General features: G+C 34.0%; 2 protein-coding genes across 3 annotated transcripts; both read left to right on the top strand.

Moving 5' to 3' along the window:
• Positions 1-5,270: 5,270 nt before the first annotated feature.
• Positions 5,271-7,512, top strand: LOC114759447 (60S ribosomal protein L30-like). Its single transcript, XM_028948618.1, has 5 exons — positions 5,271-5,381; positions 5,513-5,618; positions 5,904-6,006; positions 7,101-7,186; positions 7,270-7,512. Exons 1-5 carry the CDS (start codon positions 5,361-5,363, stop codon positions 7,308-7,310), a joined length of 357 nt encoding a protein of 118 aa, XP_028804451.1. The 5' UTR covers positions 5,271-5,360; the 3' UTR covers positions 7,311-7,512.
• Positions 7,513-14,155: 6,643 nt separating this feature from the next.
• On the top strand, positions 14,156-18,667 carry LOC114759448 (RHOMBOID-like protein 9, chloroplastic). 2 transcript variants are annotated; one of them, XM_028948619.1, is made up of 8 exons: positions 14,156-14,283; positions 14,603-14,653; positions 15,249-15,814; positions 16,088-16,283; positions 16,377-16,542; positions 17,450-17,620; positions 17,874-18,028; positions 18,134-18,667. In XM_028948619.1, exons 2-8 carry the CDS (start codon positions 14,646-14,648, stop codon positions 18,423-18,425), a joined length of 1,554 nt encoding a protein of 517 aa, XP_028804452.1. In that variant the 5' UTR covers positions 14,156-14,283; positions 14,603-14,645; the 3' UTR covers positions 18,426-18,667. The 2 variants fall into 2 exon arrangements, with proteins under 2 accessions (XP_028804452.1, XP_028804453.1); XM_028948620.1 differs by lacking the exon at positions 14,603-14,653.
• The last annotated feature ends 1,348 nt before the right edge of the window (positions 18,668-20,015 follow it).

Genomic DNA, 20,015 nt, shown 5'->3' with positions numbered 1-20,015 from the left:
TCAAATGCCTATCCCATCGAGCTTGAATAATTCTAGTATAAGGTTTGTATAGCTCCTTATTCCTATGAAAGATGTCCTTGATTCTATTTTTAGCCTTTGCATCCCTCAAAGAAATAAGGTAATGAAGTTTTTCATCTGAATCAACATCCTCAAAAGTCTCATAAGCGGAGACACAATCTTCACAACTTGGTAACATTCATTCCAGAACCGATTATCCAATACGGTTGCACTAAAAGTTCTCCCAGCTTCGGTTCTTGCTAACTTGTGATCCACAAAATGCTTATCAATCACCAAAGCTTGCAAGTCATGTTTATGCAAGTATATGCTATGCAAGGTAATGAATGTAGTTGCAAACCTTGTCGCACCAGGACGGACAATTTCCTTCCAACCAGGTCTTTTCCTTAGCCATGACAAGAAAATTGTATGATTATATGCAAATATAGTAATTTTAGATGCCTTTGTTGCAAGTGTTGACACATGAGGCAATGAAGCAATATCTTTTAAAACAAGATTCAAAACAATGGGCTGCACAAGGTGACCAAAAAATAGTTTTATATTTCTCTTTAATCAATCTGCTACATGCTACATAGTTAGCAGCATTATCAGTTACCACATGGACTAGATTTTCAGGACCAACCCATTCAATAACTTCATAAAACAATGAGAATAAAGTTTTCGCATCTTTAACAACATCTGAAGCATCAATTGATTTCACAAATACCATACCATGTATGGAATAGACTAAGAAATTGATCAAAGTTCTTTGTCTGACATCAGTCCAACCATCAGCCATAAGTGTACAACCATTTTCTTTCCATTTTGCACGATGACTTTCAATTAGCAGTTGACATTCTTTTTTCCAATCTTTCAACAAGTTAATTCTAAAATCATAAGCATTAGGGGCCTTAAACCCAGGCCCAATTGCAGCAATAGCATCAACAGCTTTTGAAAAAGAGGACAATCAAATGCATTAAATGGAATGCAATTAACAATAGCCCACTGAGCAATAACCATCTTGGCATTATATTGTGCTTCTTTAGTTGCTAATACACTCTTCAGGCTTGGTTGGGAAAAGAGAAGTTGTTCTAGGAGCAAAGTAATTATCAACCCTCCCAGTCTCAAGAGCTTTCCTCTTGTTACCACTACTTCAACATTGACTTTTCTAAATTGAGGTGAAGCAATTGGTTCATCAATTTCCCTAATTTCAATGTCCTCTTATGCATGATTCACAGTTTTTTTCTTTGCCCCTCCTAGTAAAGATTCTTTCATTCTTGCACTTATATCATGAGGAACTTTCTTACAAGAAGAAAATTGACCAGAAACACCAGCTAGATGTGTTTCATTCTATTTATCCCACCTCCTCTGTAACTTGATGCACAAAAGAGACAAGTAAAAACATTTACTTTTCCCTCTTTCTTAAGAGAAACATATGCCCATGCAGGATCGGTTTTACCAGGCCCATGTGAGGGTGCAGTGGTAGTGGGATTATTCGTAGAACCAGATGCGGGGATAGGATTCTCATTTGCTTCAATATTTGTATCATCCATGATCAATAATCTCGGCACAAATAATCCAACAAAAACTACAGATTAATAAAATACTAAAACAGAGTCAGAGCAAAATCATAAAATAAAACACAAAACAAATAATAATACCAATCTATCTACAGCATTCAAAATCTATCAGTTAAAACTTAAAACCATATGAGAGAGAGAAAGAGGCTTTCTAAGTATAGTGGGGCAAATGTGGGATGGTTATAATAATAAAACTACATGAGACGTCCAAATTAGATTCATATGAATCCTGCGGCATTAATGAACTTAATGTGTCCAAGTCATAGTTTTAGTAACATTGTTAGCTGATTATTACATCAAGCGTGATTGGTTACCTATCACTAACATTAAGTTGAATGCTAATTTATAACAAAGCCATACTCTATCCAAGTGGCTTCCTTCAATTCTGTCTAATCAGTAATCACATAAACATGAGCCATTTTTCAATTACCTCTCCGGTAGCTTTCAGATTTAAAACAGAAAAAAATAACAACAGCAAAAAATAACGACAGCCAATTTTTCAATTACCTTCCTTCAATACTGTTTTCATTCGACTCAGAGACCGTAAAATGGGCAAACACAAAAATTCTCATGATCACAGAGACCGTAAAATCCATCAGTATATCAGCTAAACAATTTGCTTCGTAAAATCCATCAGTATAACAGAAGCATCGTAATCTCTTCAATTGATCAAATTATATCATCTAGATGAAAGCTATATACATTAATGCTATTACATTAATTAGTATGATTTCTCCCATTATGTTTATTTATCATCATAGCCCAAGAAAGAAAGAAAAAGAAAGAAAGGGAGCTCACGAGGTAATCATAATCGAAGCAACTGAACGGTAATCACAATCGCACTCTAAAGTCTAACAGAAAAAATCAAAACCACATTCACAATCTGAAAAGAAATCGCAAACCAGAACGGTGGCACTGGAGCTCTGAACGACGATCGCACTTTGTCTCTGTCAACTCGAACCCGTCATGAATGAGCCACGGCGAAGTTAGTTACCACCACTCTGAACTCTGAAAATGCAAGCAGAAGTGGCGAGCCGGTGACAGAAGAGGGAAGCTAGGGCAAGAAAATGGTTTTACGGGGAGAGAAGGAGAGAAAGAAATTTGCGAGGGAAAATCACAAAAATAGAGCAAGCGCGACGAAGCGACAGGGTAAGGGGAGTAGGGGGGCTCTGGCGTCATCGGTCAGAAATCAGAATCGACTTTTGAAAAAAAAAAATTCAACCCAAGGAAAAACGACGTTGTTTTGTGTCCAGGCCATTTTTTAAAAACAACCCGGTGCGACCCATCAACCCGTCGGGTTAACCGGGTTGTTCCCGGTTCACCTCGGTTCATTCCAGGTCGTACCGGTTCGCTGTGACCCTGGTTCACACGATGAACCGGACCGGTTCCTGGCTGGTTCGCCGGTTTTCGGTCCGACCGGCCGGTCCGGTCCGGTTTTCCATACCATGGTACTTGCTGGGTACGAGGGGTTTATGAGAGAGAACGGGTCAAAAGAAATGGGACCACACATTTATTTGACAGTGCCTCACACTTCACAGCACTGACATGTGTTCTTCTCGGCTTTCACGTGGTCACGTCCGTACATGTCTCTTTTTTACCGTCTCATAAAATAAATAAAAAGAATGTGTGAAAAAATATCTGTGATGAATAGATGTTGTCTTTTCTAAAATATCTTTACTAATCAAGTATATTAGTTAGAATTATCATTATTAGAATGACTTTTTTGAAAAAAAGTACATAAATATAAGAGAAAAAATGGATTAAGGTATATATTTAGGGTCAAAATAAAGTCAAATAAGATTTTATATTAAAAACCAGGGGTAATATATTTTACTTGAACTATTTTGGATTTCTCATATCCCACGTTTTTTTTTGGAACCATATCTTGCCTATCCGAACAAGTTTTTTTATGGCAATTATTTTTTATTTTATGTTAGAATATAATACTCCTCCAGTCCTAAATATATAAGATCTATTTTACAGTGTAAAAAAGTGTAAAAATAGATCTTATATTTAGAATTAGAGAAGTGTCATGCATTTATTACATGTAAGGAACAAAAAAAAACCAGACAAGGAATTAAACCAGTCGAGATAGTGGGTCAAGGATTACTGATCGGATTAGAATCAGACCGGCCATATTAAAATAAATAATTTAATTCACAATGTTAAAATAAAACAAAATTCATAAATAATAATCACTAAAAAAAATAAGCCACAAATGTAGTTTAAATAACTTACAAATATGAATATATAAAAAAGATAACACTCATCAAACAACAGCCCCAACTCATATATTATATATATCTATATATATGGTCCTGAATTTTCAAATAAAAAAAATATCATATTGATTATTAATCAATACTTTTTTCTGACCACAAGATTACCGATCAATATTCAATACTTGAAAGTTGAAACCGACAGTTTTGGAGCTTCTTCTGTTTCAAGCCAAGAGTGTTTATACTTTCCATATCTAGGATCAATTTAACCCAATCTCCAAAGAAAATAGAATCTATGTTATTTCAGCAAAAAAAAACTTTATCAACTACTTTCCTCTCCTACTTCAAATGTTCATAAATCAAACAGAAAATTTTCATCCCCTTCCTTCCCTAACCTTTCGACAACCAGAGACAACGTTGACAGAATCTATATTATTTCAGCAAAAGTTTCGAGCTTACCCACCGAAGGGACAACGTTGACTAGGATTTGAGGGAGACCTGCGACTTTGGTTTTGATTCTACCTTCTGCAAATGCGATTAGCGAAGGCCAAGCAAGACGTGGTAAGGTTGAGGGAGACTTGCGAGCTTAGAGCCTCAGACCTGGGATGCAAATGTGAGGTGTAGTCCTGCTACTTTCAGTCCTACCTTCTGCAAATCCAAGGTGAAGCAGAATGAGGCGGAGCAGAAGATGAAGGCGAAGCAGAATGAGACGAAGGCGAATGAGATTGCGATGTTGGGGAATGGCCGAACAGTGAGCTCTACCGTTAATGACGTCGGGAAGTACGGATTTTGAAGGAGGCTATTTGGGCTTGGGTTTGAGGGAGGGAGGATCCAGAGGAGAATCAGATTCAGGGGGATGCCAGGAGGGAAATGAAATCGAAATGATGGAGCTCGAACCGGAAAAGAGTAGAGGGGGTTTTTCCCTTTTTTTAAAAAAAAAAAAAAACGGCATCATTTTGTGGCTTATGGTAGGCCAAAAAATATAAACGAGCAACCCACCAAGCCGGGGTTCCCGGTTTAACCGGTTTTTACCGGTTCTCTAGCCCACTAGTTAACCATTAACATCGGACCGGACTGCAGACCGGTTCACCGGCCGGTCCGGTCCCCTTTTTTCCTTGGTTCTTTGTAAATAAGTTGGGTTGTAATATGTGTAATCGTTTTATTCTTTTAATAAAGTTTGATCTTTTATATAAAATAGAAAGTAAGAAAATTCATATTTTATATTTAGAGAATTTCTGTTTTTTTTGGAATTAAATGAGATGTTTATATATTTTCAATAAAATCTAACAAATTTTATTGGATTTTATCACGAATTTATGTGAATTTTAAAAATGAAAGGAAAGACTACATGAATTTAGGCGGCAATATGTACATTAATTTATTTAATTATTTGATTAGGTGTAAATAGGTCGAAAGAAAGGGATTAATTATTGAAGTTCAAGAGATCATAAAACCCTAGCGGCTCGCGACAAATCATTTGGCCCTTATATATATAACCCTCGGCGGGCTGAACCCTAGGGTTTCTTCTGTGAAAGGAAAAGGATCAGCATCAACTTAGCCCTTCACCATGGTGGCGGCCAAGAAAACCGTGAGATCTCCATTTCTTATCCCCTGTGACATTGAATGTTGTTAATTCAATGTGTACTGATCAGATTTCGTCTTTGCTTTTCTTTTTATCTAAATGGCTGGCTAATGGTTTCTTTGATTTGACTGCTTCAGAAGAAGACCCATGAGAGTATCAATAACAGGCTCGCTCTCGTGATGAAGAGCGGAAAATATACCCTGGGTTATAAAACGGTTCTGAAGTCCCTTAGGAGTTCTAAAGGTAATGGTTTATGCCCAGCGGTTCTTTCTGATTGCATTTTCCCTAGTTTAATGAGTTCTTTTGTGCTAAGTTGTTTTGTATAGCTGTTACAATTCTTTTCACTTGATACTCGCGGTCAGAGGGGGAACACGGATTACACTAAAACCAATTATAGATTGGAAATTCACATTTAAAATGTAGGCAGGGCGTATAAGTTACATCTATTCTTTGTGAAGGGGTATTACTTTACTGAGTAATTTACAAATGATGTAGAAATTGTTTCAATTATGGTTTACTTCCCTGCAGGGAAGTTGATTATTATTGCCAACAACTGCCCGCCTTTGAGGAAGTCAGAAATAGAATACTATGCTATGTGGCGAAGGTTGGAGGCGAAGGACATATGTGAGTGGTCTTATTCATTATCTTTATGAATAACAGGATTTGGTCTGTCTTTACTCCATCTGTTATTAGCATTTCATCTTTATGAATGCGGAATGGATTCTGCGGAATGTTTCTGGTCGGTAGGTGATGAATAGTTCTTCATGCGTTTGAGCTTGCCATCTGAATTAGTATTTACTGGGGGCGTTCATAGGTTTATCTTGTTATTTTTGAGGTCTTTCTTCATTGAAGCATCTGGCTGCATAAATATAGTTTGTAATTTTTCCTCTTGTATTAAGTCATAAAACAAGTGTTAAGAAGTTTGCGTGTTAGGCATGAAATAGAAAGAACCATTATGCTTCTGGAGGTCATACTTGAGCTTTCTCACTTGCACCTGCAAGGAACTTGTATGATAGCTTTAAAGTAATTGATTTGAGTCGAACCCGCTCATACATTGGTTTGTTTTGGTTCTGGATGTCAAGTGGTATTTTAAAATGAGAATAAAAAATTACATGATCCAATAATTGTTTACGTTGTTTTAGTAATATTATTTGGTAATGCACAGCTTATATTGGGTTCTGCTGAAATGAGGAACAGCTGCTCTGGATTTTTGTTTTGCCTGGTTCAGTAGTTGTTGATTTTGCTTTGCCCTTTATTTTGGAATCCCAAATCCTGTTGTACTCTTTCTAAACCAGGCAAACCATCTGGCACTTGATTGTTGAGTTTGAATTCGTTGCGGGGGCTCTGTAGTTGGTTTCATTTAGTTTTTAGTCTTGGTAAATTCCCTGCTCATGGAAGTTTTTAATGGTTGAAATTATATTGGGGTCGTCATTCACTGCTCAGTAAGCACTTTTCAGTGCTGATATGAATTTAAAACCACCTCCCTTTTTTTCCCGCAGGGGTAGGGGGTTTAGTTGACTCATTGGTAGTTTCATATGCTATAAACTTGTCACCAATGTGGCTTATGACACTGCTTATATTTTATGCTGATATTGGTGACTATGCATGTTAGTTTGCATGCTTGTTTATAGTTCCCTTGATGTCAAATGGTGTTTTATGAACATTTAACGGACGTGATTGAGTCACCTATTCCTGCCATTTCCTCCCACTCATCATTTGACAAAGGATTTCTCTCGTAACAGATAATGTTGACTTGGGCACTGCTTGCGGCAAGTATTTCAGAGTGTGCTGTCTAAGCATCGTCGACCCTGGTACCTATTGTTGTTAACTTTTAATTTAATGTTGTAAATTAACTGTTTTCCATTTCCTAATTGACTGTTATTGCTATTTTCAGGTGATTCTGATATCATTAAGACAATGCCTGGCGATCAGTAGAATAGTATTAAGCCCATTTTGTCCTCTCACAAAACTTATTGTTTTATTTTCTCAATTTTCCGTTGATTTGGACATTATTATAGAAATTCATGATGTGGTCTTGGACCATTTGAGGTGTACGTTTCCTTCGGTAGCAGGATTGTAGCACATTGAGCTTTGATGAAATGATAATGGAAGTTTATCTTACGAAATTTTCGTTGAAGCCAACGCAGTAATACTATTTATGGATGCTGCTTTTGCTACATCCTTGCAAATTTTCTTGGCTATTGGCCCTCTTATTGTCTTGGCAATCCCCCCAGAATAATTTTAGATGGGTGCAATTTACTACTAGTGCCGTAGTATTTTTTGTTGACGAAAGTAACCTGAAAAAATTAATGCTGCATATAACAATAGCGCGACGACTCGTTAGTTTATTATAGTCAGTCAGCGATTGCGGACGCACTGATTATTCTTAAACTCGCTGAGTTCATTTGGAATGAACATGTTAAATTGCTTGATTCATGCCCTGACACGTTATTACAGAGGAAGAGCGAAGGGAATGAGATGTTCTGAAATTTTGGATTTGTTTACTCTATATTTTATTATTTGATATTGTAAATTTGTTGAGAACAATAATTAATTAGCATAGAATGTGAAAAATGCAAATTTTTGTTTTGGTTATAATTTTGCCGTGGACGAATCATCACGGGACAAATCACATTATCCAAGATGCAATGGTTGGGCGTCATTGGACCCCGATCCAAATCAGTAACCGAAGTCCACACGTCACTCCTTTATTCTTTGTTGGATGATCTTATGCTCTCTGGAAAAGCTTCTACATCTCAGGTAGAGGTGATGTTAAACCGTATGCAAAGATTGTGAAGCATCTGGCCAGAATATGAATAAACTAAACAAAGATATGCTTCTCAAAGAATGTGCATTTTTCTAGGGCAATTGATCTTAGTCAACGGATGGGGTTGGGCTGATTGGGGATGGGGATTGGAAGAATACCTTCGTATTCCTTTGATTCATAAGAGGGCTTCTTATGTCACTTTTGCCCTTATCCTAGAAAACTCAAAAGCGGTTATCTGGTTGGAAGAAGATCTACCTTAGTATGGTAGTACGTGATATCCTTATAAAGATAGTTGCCTTAACCTTCCCTTCCTACCATACGCAAAATATTCTACTTCCTAAGCGTCTTTTGAGGGAGATTGAGAAAGAGTACGAATTTTTTGGGGAGACGAGGTTGATGATGAGAAGAAAGTCTATTTGATATCTTGGAACAAAGTTGTGCTGGATGTAGAGCTAATAATATGGGTTGAGCCCGTAATCCACCATAAGGTGGGTTGGGTTGAAAAAATAAAAACTATTTTGATATGATTTTTTTCAACTTGCACTCGTCAACGCACAGCCTATCACAGGGTTAGCCCACTAGCTTTTTTTTAAATTTTTTTTTACTATTTTTATTTTTATTTTAATAAGAAAATTTTTATCATTTTCACTTAATTTACATATAACTTTGTATTTTGTTAGAGACTTTAATTCTAAATTTGATTTATCATTTTCTTTATTGTTTTACTATTTTTATACTAGTAAAATAACTATTAACAATGAATTATATGTTTATATTTTAACTTTTGAGACTAATTTAATTATATAATTATATGAAAATATAAGAATAAGAAGATTTGGTTTATAAAAATTTATAATTTAATTTTAAAAACTTTGAATATATATGTAAAAAAAATTTTTTTTAAAAAAGATGGAGGTTGGCCCCGACAACCCACCCCTAGGTGGGACGGGCTGGCAAAATGTGAGCCCCTAGAAAGTGGTCCTTTTAGGACCAACTCGTATAGTCTCATGCTCGCAACGGGCTGGCCCATAACAGGCAGGCCAGCCCGTTTTACCACCTCCAGTTGGATCAAAAAGATGGTGGCTTGGGCTTAAAGGATTTGAGTAAACAAAATGAAACATTCAGCATAGAGTTATGCTGGAATCTCCTCCATAATCAAGAAGCTCTTTGGGTCAATGTCTTGAAAGCCAAATATAATTGTGGAGACATGGCGATGCCTATTGTAGAGGAAAAAAAAAAAACATAACTCTTTCTTTACTTGGAGAGGCAATTGTAATGTCTAGAAGAAATTTAGAGAGGGTTTGGGAGTGCAGATTGGAAATGGTTTCTCAACTTCTTTTTGGTTTGATAATTGGTGAGAAATCAACAAACCCTTACTTGAGCTCATCCCCAGATATGAACACTTGATTGATAAAGATGAATGGGTGATTAATTATGTTAATCCCTGGGGAGAGTAGGATCTTAACAAATTGAGCGTCTAGTTTGATCCTCACATTGTTGAGCATATCACATGCATACTCATGCCGTGAGGAGAGAGAAGAGGACAAATAGGATTGGAAATAGGCCAATGATTGCCAGTTTACTATTAAATGTGCATATCAATTTCTTTTTGCAGGTACCCAAGACGGTGGAGACATTTGAAGATTGCTATGGAAATAACGAATCCCGAAGAAAATCAAATCTTTCATGTTGTTTACACACGAAAGAGTGCACACAGCATAGTTGTGAGTGAGTAGAGGGATGGCAAAAGATGCTTCATATCCTATTGGCTGTGATAGTAGTGAAGACTCCATACATCTACTTCGAGACTGTTCGAATGCTAAAGACCAATGGAAATTTGTGGTTTCTCCTTTTCTCTGGAGTGCTTTCTTCTTGCTACAAGGGAAGGATCGGGTTAGATGGAATCTAACACATGATGCAGGATAGAATGATACTTTAAAGGGAAAATCACTAACAGGTCCCACAGAAGGCAATTTATTACTCTGAGGTCCCACGAAATGTCAAAATCACTGACAGGTCCCAAGGGACCTCAGAGTAATATTTTCGTTTTGTAAAATGACATTACTGCCCCTCATATTCCAGATTCACATTTGCTCTGTCATTACGATTTACAACCTCAGCAGCGACTATTAACAATCTAATGAGAGAGCGTTAACAACCCTAGCAGTATCCGTTAACAACTTACTTTATAGAATTATATAACCTCTATATAAGAGTAAATTATAACCAAATAATATAATACAACAACTTTAACACTAAAATGGGAAGCTTTTTGATATCATTAAGAATTTTAACTAGATCCAATAGGATTATAGTAATATTTTAATGCGAAGATCCATTTACAACCTCAACAGTGACTATTAACAACCGAATGAGAAGGCATTAACAACCTAAGCAGTATCAGTTAACAACTTACTTTATAGAATATAGGGTTAATTAATCCGTAAGTCCTTATAATTTCAACAAATTTTGAATCAGGTCCCTATAGTTTTTTTTCTTTTTATTAGGTCCTTATACTTTTGCCTTTTTTTAATTAGGTCCTTGTATTTATTTTTCTTTTAATTAAGTCCTTATAATTTCACTAAATTTTTAATCAGGTCCATGTAGTTTTAATTTTTATTTATTAATTAAATATAAGCTTAATTAAATAGATTAATACTGAAATATAAAATATTAATAATTAAATTAAATTAATAATTATGTAATAAAAAAGTAATAGAATTAATTAATTTAGGAAAATTTTTTAGAACAATTAATTTTTTTGCTGAAAAAATTAAAATCATTATAATAATTCAATATCTTTAGAATATTATTGTTTATAAACTAATATTAAATAATATATACTATTTTATGTTTATATAATAGTACTATTAGAATTTATAAAATAAAGAATAAAAAATTCAGAGACTTAATTAAAAATAAGGTGAACTTATAAGGACTTGATAAAAAGAAAAATAAATACAAGGACCTAATTAAAAATAGGTGAAGGTATAAGGACCTGATAAAAAGAAAAAAAACTATAAGGACCTGATTCAAAATTAGTTGAAACTATAAGGAGCTGTGGGTTAATTATCCCTAGAATATATAACCTCTGCATAAGAGTAAATTATAACCAAATAGTATAATACAACAACTTTAATACTAAAATGGGAAGCTTTTTGATATCATTAAGAATTTTAACTAAACCCAATAGGATTATAGCAACATTTTAATGCGAAGATCCATTTACAACCTCAATGGTAAGTATTAATAACCCAAAGAGAGCTGTTGACAATCTAGGCAGTATCTATTAACAATTGACTTTATAGGATAATAAAACCTCTAACAACTATATAAGATTAACTTTAAGACTATTTAGTTATAGTTAGAAGTTATATTATCCGATAAAGTTAGTTGTTAACAGACATTGCTAAGGTTGTTAACAATTCTCCTTAGGTTATTAATACTTACTGTTGAGGTTGTAAATGGATTTTCGCATTAAAATATTGCTATAATCCTATTGGGTTTGGTTAAAATTCTTAATGATATCAAAAAGCTTCCCATTTTAGTGTTAAAGTTGTTGTATTATACTATTTGATTATAATTTACTCTTACGCGGAGGTTATATAATTCTATAAAGTAAGTTGTTAACGGATACTGCTTAGGTTGTTAATGTCTTCTCATTCGGTTGTTAATAGTCGCTATTGAGGTTGTAAATGGATTTTCGCATTAAAATATTACTATAATCCTATTGGATTTAGTTAAAATTCTTAATGATATCAAAAAACTTCCCATTTTAGTGTTAAAGTTGTTGTATTATACTATTTGGTTATAATTTACTCTTATGCAGAGGTTATATAATTCTATAAAGTAAGTTGTTAACGGCTACTGCTTAGGTTGTTAATGCCCTCTCATTCGGTTGTTAATAATCACTGTTGAGATTGTAAATGGATATTCGCATTAAAATATTACTATAATCCTATTGGATCTAGTTAAAATTCTTAATGATATCAAAAAGCTTCCCATTTTAGTGTTAAAGTTGTTGTATTATATTATTTGGTTATAATTTACTCTTATGTAGAGGTTATATAATTCTATAAAGTAAGTTGTTAACGGATACTGCTAGGGTTGTTAACGCCCTCTCATTAGGTTGTTAATAGTTGCTGCTGAGGTTGTAAATCGTAATGACAGAGCAAATGTGAATCTGGAATATGAGGGGCAGTAATGTCATTTTACAAAACGAAAATATTACTCTGAAGTCCCTTGGGACCTGTCAGTGATTTTGACATTTCGTGGGACCTCAGAGTAATAAATTGCCTTCTGTGGGACCTGTTAGTGATTTTCCCTACTTTAAAAGTTAACTGGGATCTCTTTTTCAGATATATATATCTAAAAAAATTTTTAAAAAAATTTGTTGTTATTTGCAAGTCTGATGCTGTTAAAACATATTAAAATATTGTTACGAAAGCTGATTTATGATTCAGTAATTTCAAACTTCTTTTTGTGGGATTCTCCTACTATTTTAAAATTTTAAATATAAATTAATGTATAGTATGTAAAAACAAAAATTAAATAAAATAATCAGAAATTAAAAAATTAATATTTAAAATAATTTATAAATTTACAATTTATTAATTTATTTAGTAGGTTGTTGGAAATTGATGTAGTAATTTATTAAATAAATATTATCTATATATTAATTTACCCAAGGTTAATAATTGTAGATATTTTTATATTTAAATAAAAATAAGAAAAAGACCTTATTATCATACAAGGTTTTATTCCTTGCGTTAAATAAAATGTAAGGTTTATTTATTTTAGTGTGTTGACCAAAGCTTTATTTTTATAGTAATTACTTATCATACAAATAAAGATCTGTTTTATGTAAATGAGGATTTGTCAAGACAATATGGTATTTTTTCTAGGGATAATTAATCCACAGCTCCTTATAGTTTCAACTAATTTTGAATCAGGTCCTTATAGTTTTTTTTCTTTTTATCAGGTCCTTATACCTTCACCTATTTTTAATTAGGTCCTTGTATTTATTTTTCTTTTTATCAAGTCCTTATAAGTTCACCTTATTTTTAATTAAGTCTCTGAATTTTTTATTCTTTATTTTATAAATTCTAATAGTACTATTATATAAACATAAACTAGTATATATTATTTAATATTAGTTTATAAACAATAATATTCTAAAGATATTGAATTATTATAATGATTTTAATTTTTTCAGCAAAAAAATTAATTGTTCTAAAAAATTTTCCTAAATTAATTAATTCTATTACTTTTTTATTACATAATTATTAATTTAATTTAATTATTAATATTTTATATTTCAGTATTAATCTATTTAATTAAGCTTATATTTAATTAATAAATAAAAATTAAAACTACATGGACCTGATTAAAAATTTAGTGAAATTATAAGGACTTAATTAAAAGAAAAATAAATACAAGGACCTAATTAAAAAAAGGCAAAAGTATAAGGACCTAATAAAAAGAAAAAAAACTATAGGGACCTGATTCAAAATTTGTTGAAATTATAAGGACTTACGGATTAATTAACCCTTTTTTCTATCGTATTTGTTGAAATTTAAGGCCCACATCTTTATATTTATTACAAGTTTTATTTCTCAATTAATTTTTTAATGGAGATTTTTAACCAATTATCTGAATAACTGAATTACCCTTCTTTTAAAATTTTTTATAAATTAGTTAAGTGGATGTTAAAACAAGTGAGTATTTTAAAACGAGTGGTGTATAAGAGTAGAATTAGAATCCCCTCTCTGCATATTTTAGGCCACATAATTCGTTAGGCCGAGCGGCATTTTGAGCAATTGAAATGGGCCCAATCCGAATCCTAATCTGCACACTCATTGGCTGCTTAAAGGGTTAGATTTCCCATACCATCTGTGGCAAAACATGAGTGGTTCCACTGAGATAAGGTTCAAATTACAGAGACTAAGACATGACTTGTCGCCTCCTGCTCTGCCAATTCCACCATTAACACCACAGCTCATTAAGGCAAGTACTAAAAAAGAGACAACACGTGTAACATGTATCTTTCTTCTTACGACAATTTCTTTAAGATTCCGGAAATTATCTTCCACAAAACCGACTTCTTCCATCTTCCCAGAACCTGCCGAACTTCGCGGTCAGGTAAGTGCCTACAGTTTCTAGTTTTAGTTTCCCTCCTTCAAGTTCTGCATTTTGTCCCTGCAGAATTACCCTTTCCTTGTTTGGTGGCTCAGAAAAATGTTTCTTCAACAGGGTAGAATATGTTATGATTGCTTTTGGTTCAATTTGCGTTGTGCTTTCCTCTTGTTGCTGGCAACGAAAAAAACGTCTTGAGAAAATTAGATATTGAGGAATCTGTGATGAACATGACATACCCACGTTGAAGTAAAAAAAGCAATTATCTTTGCTTGAAGAACAGAAAATTTATTGTTATACTAATATAAGAAATGTATTCAAATAGGTGGAGGCTGGACTCGAACCAAACTTCAGAAAAAACCTCTAGGATGACTATGTAAGCTGTCTATTAAGGCGTTGATTGTTCTTTCGATTCCTAAAAGGGGGGAAAAAATGAAAAATCCTCAGTCTATGTAATATATCGTTTTGTATTCAAGTTTTTCATATAGACCCTTTCTCCCCCCCCCCCCCAAAAAAAATTATACTGTTTTTCAAGTTCATCCAGTTTCTTTTCGCAACCTAAATCTATCTGGGCGAACAGATTTTCTAGTTCATAATCGGGTTAGAGAATAACAGAATGAGAGTGAAAATCATAAAAGACAGTGTTTTGTGAACATAGAGGGAGCATTTGAGGAGAGAGAGAATGAATGAGTGTCATTATGCTTCGTGGGTTCCATACACAATCATATTCTATTGTGTCACTTACACTCAGTTGTTTTATTTATGCATATACCTCATTTCACTCTGTTTCTGTCTAGTTCCTAAGATCCAGACTCTGAAATTAAGCTGAAAAGATTGTCTGAGATGGTGAATCTAAGTTCATTCTATTGATGCTATGAAGATCTTTAGAGCACTAACTTTTCTTGCTTTTGATAAACATGACTGCTTTGAGTAAACTGTTTCAAGGTCTTTTGCCTTTTGTTTTCCCTCAGGTATATGGCTGCGTTTCTGTTAGGTTACAAAGCAGTCTACAACGACCAAAACCTACCTATTCAAAGCATTTCAAGGAAGAATGACAGGAGACTCGTATATGACCCTATGAATATGCAAAGGTCCTTCTCTTCAACTTCTGGTCAAATTTGCAAGAGAACCCATCCTTCATATGCAGATAGTGATCACTTTCCCAAATCAAACTTGCAAGAAGGGTTTGCGCCTCGGTGTCTAGGTCAAGCTGGAGGATGTTCACTGCACAATTTGAAGACAAAAGTCACTTGCCTGCAAAGAGTTTGTGGTTCACATAGCCATATAAAGCTCATTCATGGATGTTATTCTAAGAGGAATAAGTTTTCCTTGGTTAGGTGTTCAGCAGAGTCAGGCGGCAATGAAAAGCAACTGAGATCTTTAGATTCTTACTTTGGAAAACTCCAAGATAACCCAACACTGTTATCTCCGTCGGATTCATCTGATCAGGTGATTCGGGAGAATAACGAGAAGAGCCAAGCCATATCAACAAATGGCCTGGAGTCTCTCAATGCTTTTCTTGGCAAACTAAATAATGGTAAAGTAAGCTCATTTGTTACCTTTATGTTGTAAATTTCAAACACTGGTATTCTGTGATACAGCTCCAAGAAAATTTCTTTAGAAGGATTTGAAGAATCAAACAGATACCTGCACAAGAAGTATATATTGTGTTGTTTAAGTACTTTTTACAATTCGGGGCTAGTATATATTGAATCAACATGTCAGGTTGGAAATTTATCATCCAAGTAGGATGATTTGGACAGAAATCTCCCTTTGTGTGCTTATCAGTTTCTGTTTATCTGATGTGCAGGTGCAAGCCAAGAGTCTTCTGTTCCGTCTACTTACATTGAACTTCATAAGGAAGAAGACATCAGTAAAAAAACTAAAAGATACTACGCTGGGAAACAGAAGACTTATTTGAATATAAGAAGAACAAAAGGCGAACGTGATGGAAGGTCATATAGAGATACAATACAGCAAGATGAAGCCTCCAATCTCTACTTAATGTAAGTCTTTAGTGTTAATTGGTGTTCCCACTTGTTCAAAGACTAGTTTTTGCATAGAGAGGTTCTCATTTGGTGGCGTTATAATTGATGCAGTGGCATATTGGCTTCAATAAACATCGCTGTATTCCTCTTTGAAATAGCAAGTCCTATAAGGAACTCTGACTTGGAGCTGTTTTCTATTCCACTGCTATATGGTGCAAAAATAAATCATTTGATCGTCGTTGGAGAATGGTGGAGGCTGGTGACGCCAATGTTTCTGGTACAAGATTGAGAATTGGGTTCGTGTTTCCATTCTATGGTTATAGAGCACCATTTATATGAAGCTCGCTATTATTTGCGAGAACTATACAATAAACCTAACGTTAGACCTAATATTGGCGCCTAATGAGCAATGAAGTTAACGTAAGCTTGTGAGACCTCAACTTGAGTTGGCAAAAAAGGTCTTACAGGCTTGGACCAAATTTTCCTATAATATAATCAACTAATTGATCTGCTTTCTTATTTTTATGATGTACCTTATCTGTTTTGATTCTACACCGCATTGGGTTTTGGTGATTGATTTCATTTCAAATTTCTTGTCCACAGACAGCTTCATAAACTTAATGACATATACTGTCAAGCTTTCTTAAGTTAATACTCCTCCGGTCCTTATTATAAGACCCAATTTGACTTTTTATTTGGTCCTAATTATAAGACCCAATCCATTTTCTCTCTTATATTTATGTATTTTTTTCCAAGATAATCCTTCTAAAAATAATAGTTTTAGCCAATATACTTAATTAGCAAGGATATTTTAGGAATAACAACACTTATTTATTATAAATAACCAACTTAACTTACTTCCTTAATCTCCTCAAATAAGTCAATTGGGTCTTATAATTAGGACCGGAGGAGTATATCAAAAGAATCAAGTGATCACTAAATACTCATGAAAAATTACAGAGTAAAAGATGATATGGTCTATTGTATGAACAAACCTTATGGTAATTCTAAAATGAGAAGTACTGTATTTTAGAGTAGTTTAGGAGATATGTTTACTGATTTCTAGATCAATTTCATTGAAACAGGATTTATAAATTACGATACCTTCTCAATATATGGTACTTTTGGATCTTTGATGTGTGCAGCACTCTGGCATTTTTCATTTGAATCTTTGATGTGTGCAGCACTCTGGCATTTTTCATATGGCTCTCAGTTGTTGGGCACTTGTATCATTTGGCCCTCATGTCTGCAGAGGCTATGGTTCATTCACCTTTCTCTTGATTTACATATTGGGAGGAGTTTCTGGCAACTTGACTAGTTTTCTGCATACACCAGATCCTACTGTTGGTGGGACAGTAAGCTCTTGACTTCTATACTTTTGTTTCTTGATGATGCTTCAATAATTTCATCTTCAATCTTTAAATCACAGTAAGTCAGAAATCAGTGTAGATTTCTGCTGTCACTTTGCTTGGTTCTAGTGTTCATGAGTTCTGGGATCTTTTCCCCCCTTTCCTTCTACAACTAAACTGAGATTGAACTAGTCTCCTATAAATCATTCCGTCTGCTCTTTATTTATTTTTCACTTCTATGGTTGGAACATAAATGCAGGGACCTGTATTTGCCATAATTGGAGCTTGGCTCGCATATCAAATCCAGAACAAGGATATTGATGATAAGGATACTTCAGAAACCATGTTCCAGAAAGCAATAGTTTTTACAGCTGCTAGCTTCATATTAAGCCACTTTTGTCCAATTGATGACTGGTATGTCTCTAACATTGTTCACACAAATGAATGTCAACAGTTATGGAAGAAACCTAACCTCAAATCTCACACTCTGAAAAACAATAACCTTTATTCATTGTATAGGTCACACTTTGGATCAGCTATAACAGGAATGGCTTATGGGTTTTTCACAAGCCCAAGGTTTGAGTTGAAAGATGCATCATCTTCTTCAGGAAGAGGTGGCCAAGAAGAAGGGCTCAAACTTGTGAGACAGTACGGTGATTCTTGCAGATCAGCTTTTGTATTCACCATCTTCGTCATTGCTCTGAGCTCCTTCCTCTTCTTCATGGAGCCTCCCCTTAATGCATTAGCCTCAGTGGATGAAGTGATAGAAGACTACCTGTTACTTTATATGAGTGAGAATTCTCTGTCCTAGATAATTTATCGCTTTTTGTGTCAAAGAAAGGAATAAGACAATGGAGATGCAGATTATAGAAGTGAACTCTATACACCCCTTTTATATATGAGTGTGGAATCTTGATGAGAAAGAATCAATGGATGGATATAAATTATAAAGAAAAGAAGCGGGCCTGATACTTACTTCTACCTGTTTACAGATACTGGTTCCATGCTGTATAGATATTGGGTGCTCATCTTAATTTAAACTATTAATAATGATGTTGGATGCTCCGTATTGAATGCAAACTTTTTTTGAATATTTTAATTAATTTTTATTTTAATAGATAAACAATTTGAAATGAGAATCTACAACTGCCACTTTTTAAAAAAAAGTAAGTTTATCACTTTATCATGGAAAAAATTGCATATTAGAAATCTTAAACTCGAACTATTTATATCATATTTTGGATGATCTAGACTGTATTATGGTGATGAGCACTGAACGAGATTTAAATAGTTTAGTTCAAAATACAAGTTACTGGGAGAGTAATTATTGTTTGTTTATCAATTTTGTTAACACAATTAAACTTAAATGTAATTTTTTGTATTTTTATCCTTCTTCCACGACCTTATTTAATACGAGTAAAATTAAAAAAATTAATTGAAAACAAATTTAATGAATGAACTATCATGGCTCCAGTGAATTAGCAACGTTAAGTTGTTGATATTGTGGATGGGGGGACCAAGGGAGCCGGGGGCGGGAAGGTAGCCTATAATTAAACCTAGCCTTTTTTTTATTGGGACCTTGCAATAATTGAACGAACCTAAAACTGGAAGAGGATACTCTCTGTGTCCTCTTCCCTTGGCTCCGGATCCCAATAGCAGAAATTAATCTAACAGCTCAAAGTTTGTTTGGAGCTCCGTTCAAAATGAACTTTTAAATAGATTCACATAAATCAAGATAAAACTCTTCTTACATATTTATTTGTATTTCGTAAATCACGTTTAAAAAGTTATCTATAAGTCAATCCAAACAAGTCTTCATACTGCCAACACAAATTTATCCTGAAAAAAAATTTTGGTATAAATTTAATATGAAAATTTAAAATTATAGTAATATTATCTCTTATCATTAAAAAAATAATATTAACCATTAAAATAATAATATTTACCTTTAATATTTTTAATCTTTTAAAATGAGTTTGTACTCAGAAAACATCTTTAGATAGTCATGAATCAAAATTTTGAAAATAAATTTACATTTTAACTCTTAGCTTTTATTCCCGCCGTCTCATCTCCACGTGCACGACAAAAGGTAAGCCAGATTCAGCGTACTCCATTGATTATTTTCCAACATAACAACAAAAGTTGGACTTTTCATAATCAATCATGAGAGTCAGGTCAAAAATCAATTATAAGAGTCAAAATCATAATTTTTAAAAACAAGTCATGTTCTTTCACAAGTCATGACAAAACAAAAAACAAGGGACATGCTTGTTTAAAAAAGGAACGTGCTCACTCTTTTCCTTCTAGGATCCCCCCATGTCAAAGGGAGAGGGTCTGTTCTAGATATGGTTGCCTCCTTCATTGTCTTTGGTCCGCAAGTGCGGCTCTTCATTTGCAATTT

The sequence above is a fragment of the Neltuma alba genome, unplaced genomic scaffold (genome assembly GCF_004799145.2).
Source record: "Neltuma alba isolate B1F8T4 unplaced genomic scaffold, ASM479914v2 tig00010849_pilon, whole genome shotgun sequence".
Lineage (NCBI taxonomy): Eukaryota > Viridiplantae > Streptophyta > Magnoliopsida > Fabales > Fabaceae > Neltuma > Neltuma alba.
The sequence above is the reverse complement of the archived record's forward strand: the minus strand, read 5'-3'. Positions and strand labels throughout refer to the sequence as shown.

What these genes read in the sequence shown, in the direction of transcription:
- LOC114759447 (XM_028948618.1), top strand. Translation starts at nt 5,361, where the DNA reads ATGGTGGCGGCCAAGAAAACC. An exon ending in TGGTGGCGGCCAAGAAAACC is followed by an intron (nt 5,382 to 5,512) that starts GTGAGATCTCCA and finishes TGACTGCTTCAG; the next exon opens with AAGAAGACCCATGAGAGTAT. An exon ending in GTCCCTTAGGAGTTCTAAAG is followed by an intron (nt 5,619 to 5,903) that starts GTAATGGTTTAT and finishes ACTTCCCTGCAG; the next exon opens with GGAAGTTGATTATTATTGCC.
- LOC114759448 (XM_028948619.1), top strand. An exon ending in TCTTGGCAAACTAAATAATG is followed by an intron (nt 15,815 to 16,087) that starts GTAAAGTAAGCT and finishes TCTGATGTGCAG; the next exon opens with GTGCAAGCCAAGAGTCTTCT. An exon ending in TTTTGTCCAATTGATGACTG is followed by an intron (nt 18,029 to 18,133) that starts GTATGTCTCTAA and finishes TTCATTGTATAG; the next exon opens with GTCACACTTTGGATCAGCTA.